General features: G+C 30.0%; 1 protein-coding gene across 8 annotated transcripts in view; it reads right to left on the bottom strand.

Annotated features, from left to right (window-relative positions):
* Window positions 1-16661, bottom strand: part of LOC100749869 (peripheral plasma membrane protein CASK) — a 263940-nt gene that overhangs the window by 246074 nt on the left and 1205 nt on the right. For all 8 annotated transcript variants that reach the window (XM_024364715.2, XM_012394923.2, XM_024364716.1 and 5 more), the window contains exon 2: window positions 16550-16661. In XM_024364715.2, the coding sequence (XP_024220483.1) occupies window positions 16550-16608 (59 nt within the window). In that variant the 5' untranslated portion in view covers window positions 16609-16661. The remainder of the gene's footprint in view (window positions 1-16549) is intronic.

The following is a 16661-nucleotide window of genomic DNA, read 5'->3' as shown; positions in this document are numbered from 1 at the left end:
ACCCATTAAAAGGTTTAATCAAAAGTTTATTTAACTCCGGGTATATAATACGTCAATTGCTATTGAGAGTCAAAGCATTGTACTGTACAAAAGAACGGCTTTCTTTATTTTTTCATATTCAACATATGATAAATACTTCTTTTATTATCGCCGCTTCTCGATGAAATGTAATTATGTACTCGCAAATTTTTAATATAGAATTTAAAATTTCAATTAAAAGATACGCTGAAGAATATTTCTTAATTCAAAAACTGAGTAATAAATGTTTTGTTTGAAAAATTTATTAATTTATACCAAGATATAAAATCATAGTAATAAATTATATATATTTGTAACGAATGTAATATTATAACAAGGAAGATTGTATTGAAGAAATCGTTTTTAATGAAAGGGATGTATAGCATTCTCTGAAGATGTATAACCAAGATAAGTGGAAGTAATACATCGTAAGAAAACGAGCTATAAAAAGAGAGATTATAAGAGGAGACATTTCTTAAGTAGTGGCTTATGTTTATAATTAACACATCTTCAAAGATCATATTTATAAAGACGGAAACTGATTTTACGTGAAAATGATCTTACATATAATGAAAGGTAAAACAACGTCATATTATGTTAAAAAAGCAATTACTAAGTTAATAAACTAAAAACACAGATGCTATATTATCCTAAAAAATTTCGGCTAACCTTCTAAGCAGAAATGAAGATTTATCCGATTTTTTAATTGGAAAATTATTCAAATTTTACGGAAAATAAGAAAACTTATACATTCTTCTATTTTTATATAATCTATCTCCGGACTTAATAAAATTTAATAAAACATTAAAATTGCATAAACAGTTTGATTGTATATCTTTTAATTTCATACATTTCAATGCATAATCAAATGTTCAGGAGCAATTTATCTGGAAAGAGAGAGAGAGAACCACACAAAATGTATACCATACGTAGACGTATAAATACACGTCCAATTTCCTTGTGCAATTCAGAATCTAGATAGAAGTTCTCGCTGCTCCCCGTCATATGACAAATTAATACTGGGAGTTTATTTAGTAAATATCAAATAGACTACTGTAATGATTGTGTAAGGGGAGTTTTAACATGAATATTCCGTACACTAGTCGTGTTTCTGCGAAGGATTCATTCAGTGGTTAAAGTACAACAGTTTGAAAATTAAAAGAAGATTTGTTTAGTTGCATCATTAGAGTACGGTCGACTTGATTTAATGCCAAAGATCATTCTACTTATATGTATAAAATAAAGTAGTAAAGCGTCAGTAATTTGTGGGTATTTAGAGAAGTACACGTTGATGAGGTAAAGTAAGCAGATACACTAATTAAAGAGAGTTCTTGTTTTATACAAAATAACAGTCGTGATGTTTGAATAGCTAAAATTATTCATTTGTTACAACAGGGACAAGCCTCATTAACGAAGTAATTACGAGATAGATACCGGGTGGAATTAGTTCTTTGAGTAATGTGCATTGCGATGAACTTGTATTTCACAACTTGTCTTATTAATGTATATAGATAAATAAAGTGTCTAAATCTGAGGAGGATGTGAAACATTTAAAAAAAATAATACTGTTCGTGAGAATTAAATGATGTATTAATTTGCAAAGTATTCTGTGTTATATTTATAAATCCATGATACTTGACACATTAAATATTTATGTGACTCCCAAACATTCGATAATAATAATTAGTGATAGACATAAGAGATGCAGCATATATGAGAAATTTGTTTAAATTCATAAATTAAAATTCAGATTTGCCGAACAAAATAATACATTGACATATAAGTTTCGTTCGAACTTTGACAATTAATTTGTTCTAAACATAGCTATTGTTCGACATAATGTATTGCGAAATATACCTATATAGTCATGAAAAAGAAAATAACCAAGAAAAAGAGCTCAAGCTAAGGAGTACCAATATCTATGGAAATCTATGCGAAACAATGTAGTACTTATGATTTACAAATTCGTTGCACGCTTGAGAAAAAAAAGTGAGAAAATAGAATGAGGACATGCACAAAGTAATTGTACGTTCGATCAAAGTGCATTTTAATTTAAATTGTGTTACTGTGGGCGTAGAGTAGAAAACTTGGATCCGTTTAAAAAGGAACAGAAGACTAGCAGAACTTCCTAGGCGGAAACGTCAATTAATCAAGACAGAATCGTCAATGAGACTCTCTTACATATTCTATAATGCATTATGTATAAAAGAGGGCATAATAAAATATTGATTGTACTCCACGTATCATCTAAATCGAAGAAATAATCTTTTAGTGATGATTTATTAACTTTTAATCAGCTTAATCCTGACATAATTTTTCTCGGTAAATTAAATGGAACTTTCTTTATATATAGAAATATACTAATGTTTTTCTATTGAATCAACTTTATAATACGATAAAATTTGTTCTATATATGCAAACTGAAAAATGTCGAACGAAGTAGAACACGAAGACTAAATTCGATGTGGGATCACAAGGGGTGAATGTAGGTATAAGTATAGGCATAGTAAAAGCATACAATACCCCAGCCTGAAACAGCAGATGAATATGGCATCAGTCAGAGATCGGTTTCGCGAACAATGAAATCCCAAAAGCTCCATCCATATCATTACTTTATACAGTAAACTTTATACCTCGCCCATATCCCATTTATGGGAGATGCTTTATTGAGGCTGTGATTTTGTCGATCTTCGTTACTGTGAGAAGAATGTCAACATATATTTTACTAGAATAGTTTTATGGAATATAATACATAATGTAATACATGTATACTGTGTTAAGTACATTAACTTATAAATTGTTAAGGGTATTAACCTAATGAGGTGACTATTAAAATAACGATTCAATAATGAAGTTCAAAAATTAATGGAGCAGAAATAATGATCAATAATTTAACCATTATATAGTCTTTCAACAAAAATTATATTTTGATGTAATTTAAACTGGACTCGTGAACATCATTTTACAATGTCATGAAACGTTTATTTAAGAAATAATGTTTCGTTGCCTCGTTAAACAAATTATATACTTTGTAAACAGATTGCAATTGAAGTATTCGTATCGACGGCAGAAATTATCATATTTAACCCTATCGTGACTTGTAAATTAAAGCTCAAGCTATCGTAATTGAACTTCACACGTTTACTGCTACAAGTTACACGCTCATTCCGAGTAATTCAAGCATGACTGAAACACATCTTTGCTTTTAACGTGCCATTCCTATTTAGTGTTCCTTAAATAAAATCTTTAAAATCTTTTATAAAATCTTTAATCATACAAAGAATTATTTTAATAGGACATATAAACGCCCTTAATTTGATCTTTCATAAAATTGCAGAATTTTATGGAACATTTTGTACAATGTAATTATACAGGTACTTAAGTAAATACTGTACAAATACTTACGTAAATATGTTATATCATCTAATTAACAAATTATAACGTTAATGATAACATATTATGTAAAGTAACTGTTTTCATTAAATAATCATTTGCATTTCGACTTCATTACTTCGCGTAATTCAGTATTCATTATCTGAGAATGTATCGTCTACATTATTTGTTTGTACTTATTCTACTATAATATTTTAAATGCCCATGCGAATTTAACCTTAACAACTGAAATAGCTATCTTGAAGCTCCTGGAATGCTTGTAAAGAATTTTAGTCTTTAAATCGCTTGCACCCCTTTTAACTTTACATACATTTTGCATATGTTCTGCATAAGCTCTGCCCATATAACACAGATGTTTGACATACATGACTTTGCATGTTTTTAATACTTTGTATGCGTAAACATCAGTTATCTACTTTCGATACTCTATTCTTGTTCAAACTACTTTGTATGTTTGCTGTAACAATTACCCTTTTCTAAATTTGCTACCTTTTAACATCAAACTCAATTTAGTCTCTCTTTTTTCAATTAATGGCGAAACTATGCCTGTTAGAAATATTTTTCACGCCGTATTTTAGCAGTTAAGTTATTTATTAAAAAAAAACTAGTCTAAGGATTTCATACCGGATACTGAAATTTAATATCGAATACCAATATGATAAACATGAATAAAAAATCTGTTATTAAAAATAACCTAGTTACCTAATTAAAATTGCAACAGTAAGTCGCATGAAATATTCAGTTATTAAAATATTATATTTATTTAATAAAGGTGGTGGAATATTTAAAGCGTATAACGGGAGACATCAATGAGAAATATTATGAAAATGGAAAAAACTCAATGCTCAAAATAAACTAGTTTAAAATTCAACAGTAAATTCTTAGAAATGTTCAGCTACTAACAATCTAATAAGAACGGTACAAACGTTTAAAACATGAGAAATATTAAATGAGAAATGTTATTAATATAGAAAGTTTTACGTTAAAAATGACCCAGTACTATATTCAAATATAAAATCATTGGAAAAATTGCATCGTTAAAATGTTATAACATTACTTTAGTAAAAACGCTACAAATATTTGAAAATATGAGAATAGGGCCAACGATCGATTACTGTTTCGCTATTATTGCACAAAAATGACTGCAATTATTTACATTAAATTTCAATATCATTCCAATATTGAAAAACATCTTCCTCGTTTATTGTCAATTAAATGACAAAAGATGCTTTTGGAAAATAAATTAAAACATAAATTTAAAAAGTAAAATGTAGCCTCTCTCATCAAAAGTTTCAATTACAACAAGTAGTAATATAAGAATTCAAAAAACGTATATCTGGGCACATTTTTAATTCGAATCGTAACGCTGTAATATATATTATTCGGTAATATTATCTACATTTGCGTCCTGGAATACGGCTTTAAACAATTTACGGTAATTACAATGGTAATATATGCACACGTTCAAGCTTTAATCGCTTCTTAAGTCTATTTTTTTTACTTCTACGACTTATGCTACAATATAATTTGTGGAGTAGAAGTATAATTACCTCTCGAAAGGAGAGATAAAAATACGTAAATAGTAAATCCTTAAAAAGTAGTTTCCATGCAAAATTGCACTAATGTTGTATTTCTCATGAGAAATGAAGAATAATTCTTTTAAGGCATTCTAGCGGTAGTGACTTTTAGCTTTCATTAATGAATACTACTAAAAATTAAGTGATTATATTTCTCATTTTTATCGCGATTAGGTATGAGTAGATTAAAACGAGAAAATCTTTCCGGATCTGTTAGTAATAAACGGGATATCCTCGACACCTAATTTAATTAAAAAAAAATCGTGAAATGAAAGAAATCTACGGTTACGTTGTAGAATCATATCCAGGGTATATTGCAATATCTAAATCATTTCAGAACTGTTATATACCATCCTTAACACGTGATAACAGCTTTCTTGGCAGAAATTGCCAATTAATCATACCTGAGTACTGAATTAATCTTTCATAACTGGATGGTTGTTAGCTCACGAGAAAAAATTGTAGTTAAATACAATTTTTCATCTGAACGTATTGTACAAATTAGCTATAAAAGAAACGATAAATGTAAAAGAATATAATATTAAATTAATTTATTTTATATTGTACGTATGTACGATGTTATTGGTTTTGAATTTGTCAGGTCAATCACATCAAAGAACAATACATTTTCTATAAATTACGTAAATATACTAAGTGGTAAAAAGATTTATAATACAAATATTATTAATTGTATCAGAAATAAATAGAATTTTCGTGTGATAGTAGAATAACGAAATTAGTTAATTATTAACAAAGTGCATTGGAATTATTTTAATTAAATGTGGTCAACTATATTTAAAAAAGAATTTCATGTCCAGTAATCTAATAATAGAAATATAATAATACAGTGAAATATTTCATCAGTTGACTTTTTTATTTGCAGAATATGCCGATATACCGTTTATATACCACATGTGTGTGTGTATAACGTATATATGTAGTTACGATTAAACCGCATGGATTATCTCTTTCTCAATATTGTAAATCCCGAGACAACCTTTCTGGTTTACAATTCTCTCACAAAGGTCGCTCGCTAAATTAATATTGGACAACTGGTTGGACATAAAGAGCAAGTGGATGACAATTCACTGTGTGCTTCGTTCTGAACGATGGACTACTAGCGTTGTTATCCCATACACTGAACTATTTCGTATGACTGTTCTCGAAAGACTTACGTCCCGAATAGTGGATTATTATTGGCAGCTTATTTTGAAATAACTATTTCCAATACCTTGATTAATTGATTCGATTCAATGGATCCTCTTGTACAATAATTTACTAACTAATTAATTACTAACTAAAACTAATAAATTATTAACAAAAAAATTACTAACTATTTTAATACAATAATTTACTAATTCACAAACATCGTTAAATTGGCAAAATAAAAGTTATAGATTTGTAATTTTATGTTTTTACATTAAATTGGACAATAACTATAACAATATAATACCACAATTTTACATTAAATAGAATAATTTGTATCTTAACAAATTTAGAAACGAGAAGATTATATTTAAAAAATGACTGTTGAAATATTATGAATTTTGTCAAGTAACTGTAGTCGTGCCTAATACAGATATAGTGAATGTTGAAAATGATTGTAATTATCTAACAAGTATGAGATAGATATATTCTATTTATAAAACAAATTCTATTAATAAAATAAACAAAAATATAATACGTTACTCGGTTAAAATAGTTCTCATATATAGTATATGCATATAGATATGCACTACGTATAGTATATATCGTATTTTAAAATAAAGCCAAAGTTCGATATTACATATTCAGAGTTACCACATCTCACATTCACATATAGCTCACATTCTGTATTGACAGATGCTCAATTTAAAGCATTTTTTTAACATTCATCACTAGTTGTCGGAACCATGCGTAGAACATCCAATGCATGATTGCCATGCAGGACTCCAACCGCTCGATCGAAATTTTACATACTGTCGGTATGTATGGATAGTTATACTATTCTACCTGGAAGCATCACACAAATTTTTGACAACAGTTATCGCCTCGTTGCTGTCCATTTCATTTTCATACACATACACAATACTATCTAGCGTACGATACCATATGCGCTTATTTTCATTTATAATTTAATTTTTATTTATACTTGCTTAATTTATACGGAAATCATTAAATCTTTTAGTAACTATAGCAATTTCTAACCTGCTTTACACTATTGCTTATAAATATTCGGATTATTCCGGATATTTCGTTAAATTTTTCGACATATTAAAATATACATATTAATGGAAAATTAATCCTAATCTGTTCCTTATATTAATTTATGTTTGAATTTACATATGAATCTTGATCCTTTGTTTTACATAAAATAATTTATTCTTTCATTATGTTAATTTTTTACCGTTATATCAATTGCACACCAAGAGACAAATTAAATTGGAGAAGTGAGGGATGGGTGAGACTTATTGATTAAAAGTAGTATCTCCGAGCTCCTTACAAAATCAGTAGACTATAAATTTAAATCACTTACTAAGACCTTACCAAGACTAACTTCTTTTTACAATGATTGAGTTATCGATATACCTAATATATAATATAAAATATACGTTATTGCCTATATAATACATATTATTGCTTAAGATAAGTTTGACAGCCTTTCTATCAGTTGATCTCTTTATCCGAGTTATGTCTCAAAATTTGTAAATTCTAGAAACAAAGAAAGTTCCACACTATTAAGCAGATAAAGAACCAATTATTTACTATAGTAAGATTGATAAGACAAACCTGAATCATAATTTAGAGTTCCTGTTTATTATAACAAAATTGATAACAGAATAGATATTACGTAACAATGGATGCACAATTAAACAAGAAATTGTGCAAAACCACAGACTGAATTGTAACAGAATTAGGTGAGGCGCATTTGAGAAGACAGAAAGGATGCTCGATGAAGTACATCGTCGAAGTCACGCCGTATCGACAATGATACTCTAGCTCCATACTCACTTGTTTCCGCGTTATTGAATTCATATAAATTACGGGTTAGCTGGTCAGAATCGAGAAGTCGTAGAGATAATGAGTTGCAATTTACGAATATAATTATTAGTGAAACTTATTATGTATTATGAAATAGAGAAGCTATAAAGAAGCTTCGAGGATGTGAGCGTATCTAGTTTTGTATAAATGTTGCAGACAGCTGAGAAACGCTTACCCGTCGGTAGAAAAGATATAGTGAAGTCATAAAGTCGGTCAGGCATTAAAGCTTACATGTTTTAAGAAGCGAAACGGCAATTTCAGATATATAGACATTGTACAAAGCTCAAGACCTTGTTGAAGAGTACATAACGTTAGCTAAGAAAAATATAATAAAAAAATCTCTGTATGTTCATAACATTAAAACATTAAATTAGAGTCGCAAGCGTCATAGAAAAATATTTGCACAATTCTTCCTTCAAATAACTATAGATCCTAACATCTTAAGCACACTTATAAAAGAGTGATATAGAACTATACAGGAAACTTTTCAGGAATATCGATTTGAACAAGGAGCGATTAATAATACAATCATTTGTTAACGTTTTCTACGGTACCATCAAACTGTAAACGTGGGTCTTTCATGTTCAATGAATTTTTCAGTAGGCAACATATGTTAAGACAATCCAAAAGATTCATATAACATCTTCAAACATTCTAAATTAAAGTTATCGCAAAATTTTCGCCAAATGACACTTTTTAGACGGGGAGAAAAAAGGGTTTTCTACCTACTCCCTTGTGAAAAACACAACCCGGTCGAAATAGCCCGAAATAGCATGGAATATCCATTTTACAGTTTAAGGGTTAATATAAAAATACTCTTTTGCAATGTAAATAATAATCTTAGATTCTCGGAGTATCTAATAAAATATTGTTCTATTAACAAGATGGTTGAAACAATTCTATAAATTGTGCCATTTCTTTCGTCAAATAACTTTATTGGGTAAAATAATGATACTTCTGTCATCACTATCCACAAAGTAGTAAATTGTTAAAGTTAATTTTTACAAATATATTCGAATTTACGACTTTCTAATGATTCTTCTACTAAACCGGCGCTATAATATATTCTGCATCTAAATTAGTATCATATGCATATCGTAAAAATTAGCCAAGTCAGATCCAAGGCATATGCAAAACGCGATAAATAGTTTAGATGCTGTTCCCGTTCTTAATAAATCCTCTGCCAATTTGTTATATTACACGCTGAAAAGGAGAATTATATTATTCTCTCGAATTTAGAATGCCAATGGGAAATCTACGTTTGTATTACCATACGATTATGCGGAGGTTTTTTTTACCTTTAATATTGAAATATCAATTGCTCCTATTTGAACCGCAATAGCGTTCATATATTCAAATATATCATAGATATTCATAGTAAATACTATCAACATAACTCTAAGAATATATTCTTTGATACATAAATTCATTATACTTATTTGCATAATTTTTTTTCCAAGTGTGTTATAAACCAGCGTGACGATATTGGAAGTTTTGAAAGCAAAATAGATCCTTGAAATAATTCTTTGTACTAATTGTTGTTACTCATTAAAGGAAATGATTCACCGTATTATTCTATTAAAAAAAAAAAAATAAAAATCACAATCTTCAATTCTCATAACTAACTAATATACATAGTTACTTTATTGGCTTGAAAATCTGGAGAATTTTGACACCTGACATAGAAAGTGTAAAATTCCAAATTTATTTGGTACAATGGAATGTCAGTTTGCATCCATAGTGATCTTTCCCGTGATCTGCCAAGAAGATTTCAGCAATTCAATACCACTTCTGAACTGGAGAGGATCAAACTTTCTCACTTCAGTATCCTCGACTACACGCTCGCATCGACCTAGCTCTAAAGTCTGTCATCCTTCACGTACAGGACAAAAATACATTTTGCCCTTGATATACATTAAATAACTGACGTACATTAAATAAAGCATTGTACAGTAAGCTCCTATTGCTGTTAACACCTTGAAACCGTCAATATCTTTATCATTTCTAGTTACCATCGTATGTCTCGAACATTCAACGAAATAATTAGTGTAGGATTAATGCGTAGTTCTATTATGAGGATTCTGTAGCAGCAGTGTGAAATCATTACCGTTAGATATTAGCGAAAATTGATTCAGGATAGGTACTATTGCTGAATTGAAATGTGTAGGTAATTCTATTAATAAAATCTACTAGAAATCTATGAATCTAAGTAATGATGAATAGTATTGATAAAATCGAAAGATTACGTGAATTCTAAATCGAACGATTATCAAACTATATCAAACTGTATCTAGAATCTGAGTTTACAAAGTAGGTATTTTAGATGTTACGAACGACTAGGATAATTAATTTCTTCCTAATGCAAAACTAATTTTTATGAGAAATGCGTATGATTTGTTAAAGCATGCAAATTATGAAAATTTGTGAAGCTTTATATTTGACAAATAAATTAATCCTATATACAAAATACAAGCTATTTAAAACTATTATTTATGAACGATTTAATACATGCACAGACGTATCTTTGTAGCTATTGGATTTGAATTCTACTACGAATAAAAAATTAATTCAATCGTGAAGTGAACAGAACATCAATACATCATAAACAGGCGAACGAATTAAAAAAGCGATTCAAGCAAAAAGGGGATAATATCGATGAATACAAAGATCACATTATTTACAGATTATTGAATCACCTAAAACACATTGTTAGACATATTAATTGCCTAACAAAATAATAATGTAATATTTATTTATATTTTTGGACATTTTTTACAGCAACCTATATTTCTTAATTTATAGCCTATTTAAAAGATTATAAATCTGTTTTCATAAGAAAATATGATCTATCAATTTGAATAGGACGTATCGCAGAATTCATTTACATATATCAATAACAACAAACATTTGCTGAAATTATTTGTACTGAATTTATTTACATATTTGACACGTTCTGACAAATTTAATGATTCCAAGGATGGATAACAATCATTTGCATTTCAATTTTGATCGTTAATAACATTTTATCTCAGGCTTGTTTGGGGAAATAATAAATCAACAACTTTATATATTTTTTAAAAACGTATTCATCACGTAGCTCTAGTAAAAATAGTTATAAACACAGTATAGGTATAAGAATTACGGTAATTTAAAACTGTTCACACCGACCAGTCATCGGAACCTATCAATATTTTAGAATAAAAATCCTCGGGGAATTGATACCATGTATGAGATCCGCGATAAATACGATTGCTTTCCACAAATACCCGTTATATCCTCTATTTATAACGTACGGAAACAAAGAAAACCACTTTCAGCGTTTCACTCACGGACAGTTGCTCCGAATACACGAAATATTTGCAACTTTTCATTAATATAGGTATCCTCTCACAAAAAACTGGGTCAGATATAACTACAACCATCGTTGTGTCATTAAATCATACGTTTCGACTAAATAAAAAAAGAAAGAAAAAAAGACAATGCAACACAATTTTGTCTAAACTAAATCTAAGTTATGTAGCAATTCTAAACTTCAAGGAGTTGCAACTATTACTGCATTTTTTTTAATTCTCAGATATCATAAGAAGTTGTACTAATTTAGAATATAGTTTCTTCCTTTTTTGACCATGTCGATCAAACGTAGCTATGTAATGTCCAATATAACGCTAGCTGCTCGTACTTAAATGCTGTTCCTCAATGGAATACCGTCAATGGAGGTAGATAGAGAGGTGAACATAGAAGTTTCGTTCTAAACTATTCTTAGGACATCGAAGTTTATACAGTCATTCATGGGCTAATGACCACAGCGGATAATGGTAAACCAGCATACAATCAATATCCCGTTCAAAGATGGTAATGGCAAAGGGCAAGTCGATTATTTATCCTTAAACTCTTTAGAAAATCTCTGGAGGATGCATAGTACTTAAGAAATTCATGAAATTCAACCACTATTTTGTACCGTCGATTATCTTAAACGACTATTTATTTTAAAACATGCATTCAAGAACAGATTGACAGCAATGATATTAATGCGACATCACTTGGGAAATCTCGTTCTGGTCTGTTATAATCTTCAAGCATCAATTCCCAGGCTATCGAAGTCGGATGTGGTCGATATTTTAATGGAACTATATTGGACTCACGATATATCAACAGGAAGGGTATGAGTGCTTAAAAGGGAAATACTTGACCAATATCAAGCAAAAACTTCCTAGCAAGTTGATCTCAGATGCATTTCTGACACTTTATTGGATATTAACACCAGAGTTTTAAAAGAATTTTGTGTTTTTCGTATCTTGTTTGTTAAACTATGGTTTTTACTCTACTTCTTTCTATAATCACATTGTATTTCAAAGAAGTAATAATAATGTAATATTAACAATATATATTTAATAAAGTAATAAATAAAAAGGTATATATAAATTTTGTTATTTAAGATACATTTAGAAAATGTAGAGCACAAAATATATTGCGACAAAAACACTTCGCAAACATTTAGCTAATGTCGACTTTGTATCGTTCCATTTTAGACGCGATTCATTAGGATCGATGACACTTCGTTTCTATTAAGCAGAATCCAACTTCACATCATCGGTAACAATTGGCGATATGCCAAAGAGCTACATACATGTAAGAAACGAATAGTGCACCTATTGCTATGGTACTAAATAAATTACTCGTATAATGTACATAAAAAGAACAAATAAGAAGGCCAGACAGATTCCTTAAAAAGTTACACTTAATAAATAATTTTTTGTAGACAAAAATTAATTACTTATATCTTATCTTAGATTTTCATAAAATAGCATCTAACACATTTTTGTAAATATGATGTGCTTTAAGCTGATACTAACAAAAGATATTTCTAGAAATAGAAGTTAAAAATCGAAATGAATAGTTTTTTCAAATTTTTTGATATAACTTTAAAAATCTTTTTTCAATAGAAAAATAAATAATTTGATATGTGATAACATAATGGAAAAAATTGATTGTTTTGGATCGAAATTCTATAATCTTTGCTGTTCTACTTTGCTTTTAGATATAATTATAGAACTTATGTAGAGTACCTATTCGGATAACCCAAATGATGAGAAACTTTAGCGAGAAATTTGCACTTTGGGGAGGAAACCGCTTGATACAAATAATCCTTTAGAAGGGAAAACCCATTAAAACGGCTTTGTATTTATAGAGCGCTCGAAGGTGCGCTCTGTGATGAATGCACAATGCACAAACTTTAAGTACATATGTACTTGTAACGTAGAAAATATTTTAATACAACCTATTGTATCGCTATACAGAAAGATTTACGTAAGAGAAATATCTCTGTGCAAAGACATTGTAAAAAATAATTCTGAAAAATTATGTAACGTAATATTACATATAGAGTATCGTTTGATATCACAAGAAGCTTATTAAATAAAACGGAGCATTCATGGAATTAATAATGATAAAATATGGTATTTAACAATCATATTCCATGTATTCCACGTATAACTTTACTATATTTCTTGATTTTTACAAAGAAAATTAAACTTCCAGTATGTTAAAATAGAAAATATTGTAAATACTAAATAATATTTTGGACGATATACAATTTGGTACTGTTTTTAAAAATCGCATGAAACTGAAAAAATAACGCTACAACATGGCGCAGTCTCTCCATTATACTACAAATATAGAAACTTCCGAAATATAAATATAATGTTTCCAAGAGTGCGTGTTCTCTCGTATACAATTCCTATCGCGTACCGACCACTTCGACCTCGATCTTTTCCTTGTTCAGTATCTCATTACATTGAACTTGATCGTTTGAGCTTGATATTTGCTCAACCAACAAATCCATTGAAGAAAAAGCATACGTGCCATATCAAACGCATCAAGAGAAATGTATGATAACGATTGCTTCCGCTACTTCCTAAGTCCAACACGCTGGACAACCGGCTGCAATTAAGTTCAAGGGCAAATTCCATCATCAAGAATTTACTCTAACTTCTCAGAAAACATGTAGACAGAGCCGTTGTATGCACGACCCTCGACGACTGAGTTACGAGGGGGATGAAAAGTAGGGCGAGCATCGTAAAAGAAGTGTTGGCCAAGTTGCATTTTACCTGGTATGTGCCAGCGTTAAGGCTTGCTACTGCAATTTCGTGTATTTATTGGAACTCTTCTCTTCCGGGGTCGCTCGATCGAGCCCAGGGAAACGTATGTGCTGCAACGTTTCCACGCTTTTTTTCCCTCTCCCTGCCTCTCAGATACACATTTCCAATTTCTTCCGTCAATGCATTCACTCAAATAAATTGGACTTTTAATAAACATTAAAATTCGCATACAGTCAGAAGAAATGAGAAATGAAATTATAATAAGCGATAGATGGAAGTTCACTCAAATTTATAATAGTTAGCGTTAGAAGACTAGTGGTCGTGCAACAAGAAATTGAAAATAACGCGTTCATCACGGAATTTTACGCCAGTTGAAGCTCTTGAAATTCCAATTTTTTTTTTCGTCGAAGTGCTCACTCGGATAAATCGAATTTTTAATCAACATTAAAATTCATGTGCTACGGAAAAGAAAAAGAAAGCAAAGGGAATTAATGGAAGTTAATGTGAATTTACTTCTTAGAGGGTTTATGGTCATGTAACGAGGATTTCGAAATAGCATGTTCGTCACAGGATTTTACACGATCTGAAGCTCTTGAAATGTTCCATCGAACGAGAGTGAAGTTGAAACTAACGTGTTATCTATAAACATGTGACAGTATTGCTCGTAGCCTATATATGATTCAGTATATCACATTTGAAAAATAATATAAAGTTTCAGGGCAATGCGCAGTTCTATGTAGGTTCGTATTTTATTACTGAGCTCGTTTTATGCCCTTTTTCTTTTGTTACATTTCATTGAGACAAAACTGCGTAATCTCAAGCACTGAAATAAAAAATTGTGAATGATACTGTATAATACAAAGCGTCGATTACAAAATGAAAATTTTATCAAAGCAGGGACAGATGCTATGTACGTGAATTATAAATTGTTATGTACGGACAGATGAATGTGAATTGCAAATATCAGAATCACATTTGTTTCTATTTCTTTCCTCCGACATAACTTACTATTTTTCATTGTTTCATTATATAAACAATTTACATCTTTTTTCGTTAAGATTTTATTCTTAACATAAATGTTTTAATAAAGGTTTAATATACTAAGAGCCTACTTTAATTTTTAGAATAAAAAATATAGGAAATATATCAAAATCACTTTTTCACACTAAACGACAATGAATCTCTGTTTACATACAAAGAAATAACTATCTATAATATTTTGTTTTTCACTTTTTCATCATTAAAAAGTTAATTTCCAATATGTTGTAAATTATAAAAAAACAAAATGTACAAAATCAGATAATCTATAAATTTTTTACTTTCACTTTGTAACGAATACTATAAACTCTGCAATATAAAATAAAAAGTTTATATCGTAAAAGAATACAAAGATAAACAGATATTGCAAAAGTTATTCTTCTGAAGGTTTTGTTTTATACAAATCTCGAAACTTTATGTTTTTAAAAAGTTATAAAATTTGAAGAAATGAGAACTAACTGCTAAATTTTTTATCCTATATTTATCACTCTTAGAAAAATACTGTATCAGTTATTTCACTAGAAAATCAATCACATCAGTTTTTTCACTAGAAAAAACGTATACAAATATTAATGTATGATGTTCATGTATTAGTTGTATCGTTACACTGGTATTTTTATCAGTAGCATTTCAGAGTGCGCACTTATACAACTGATACGATGATAAGATGCTATTACGTTACTTTCCATTCATAGAATGAAACTTTCAAAAGTACGCAATATAAAATACTTGTTTTCTATTATTAGACGTAGTTTAAAATTCGCTTTTCTTCGTAACTGCTAAATACTACCCACTTATAAACAGAACATTGGGCGTACCATGTAACCGCATTGTTAAAATATTTATATGAACGATTAACTGCTAGTGAGAACATCAATAAAATATAAGGACAGCATTTTATTTCTTGCGCATACGATATTCAAGTTTAAAGGTAAAAGTATGGTTCATGGGTTTTCATCGAAAGGGTGGGTCACGTTGCTAGAGACAACCTGTAAAGACTTGAAATAAAACTTGCATGAATAGGCACGTAGACCAGACTTCTTATTCAACACGCACCTTTTCCTTGCATTTGCATTGTTACTTACCCATTCGCCCCTTTTGAGTCAACAAATATACGTCATCGTTTCTACACGCGGTACATGCTTACGCGCGCGCAACTGTCCCCAGATTCAATACGAACACGCATAACCTATGCTATACACACGGTACGCATATCAAAGAATTAACGTATAACATAGGCATTCACGTATCGTTCGCCTGTCAAAGTATAGTATCTTATATCTCTTTCACCCTTTCCTTTGAATTGTTTCGCATTTTGACACTTGCTCCCTCTCCCTAGTCATGACTCATACTACATAGTACTAGCGCAGCTGTCTCATTCTTTCTCACGAATTCGTTACTCACTTGCCGATAATCTCGCAGAGCTCGTAAACTTCGTCGAAGAGAACTTCGTCGTCCGCCATAGTAGCAACGGGGAGGTCGAAGAAGTCGACCAAATGAGGAGGCTATACGCGCC

Source organism: Bombus impatiens, unplaced genomic scaffold, assembly GCF_000188095.3.
Source record: "Bombus impatiens unplaced genomic scaffold, BIMP_2.2 scf_0102, whole genome shotgun sequence".
NCBI lineage: Eukaryota > Metazoa > Arthropoda > Insecta > Hymenoptera > Apidae > Bombus > Bombus impatiens.
This window is presented reverse-complemented; position numbering and strand designations above follow the sequence as displayed.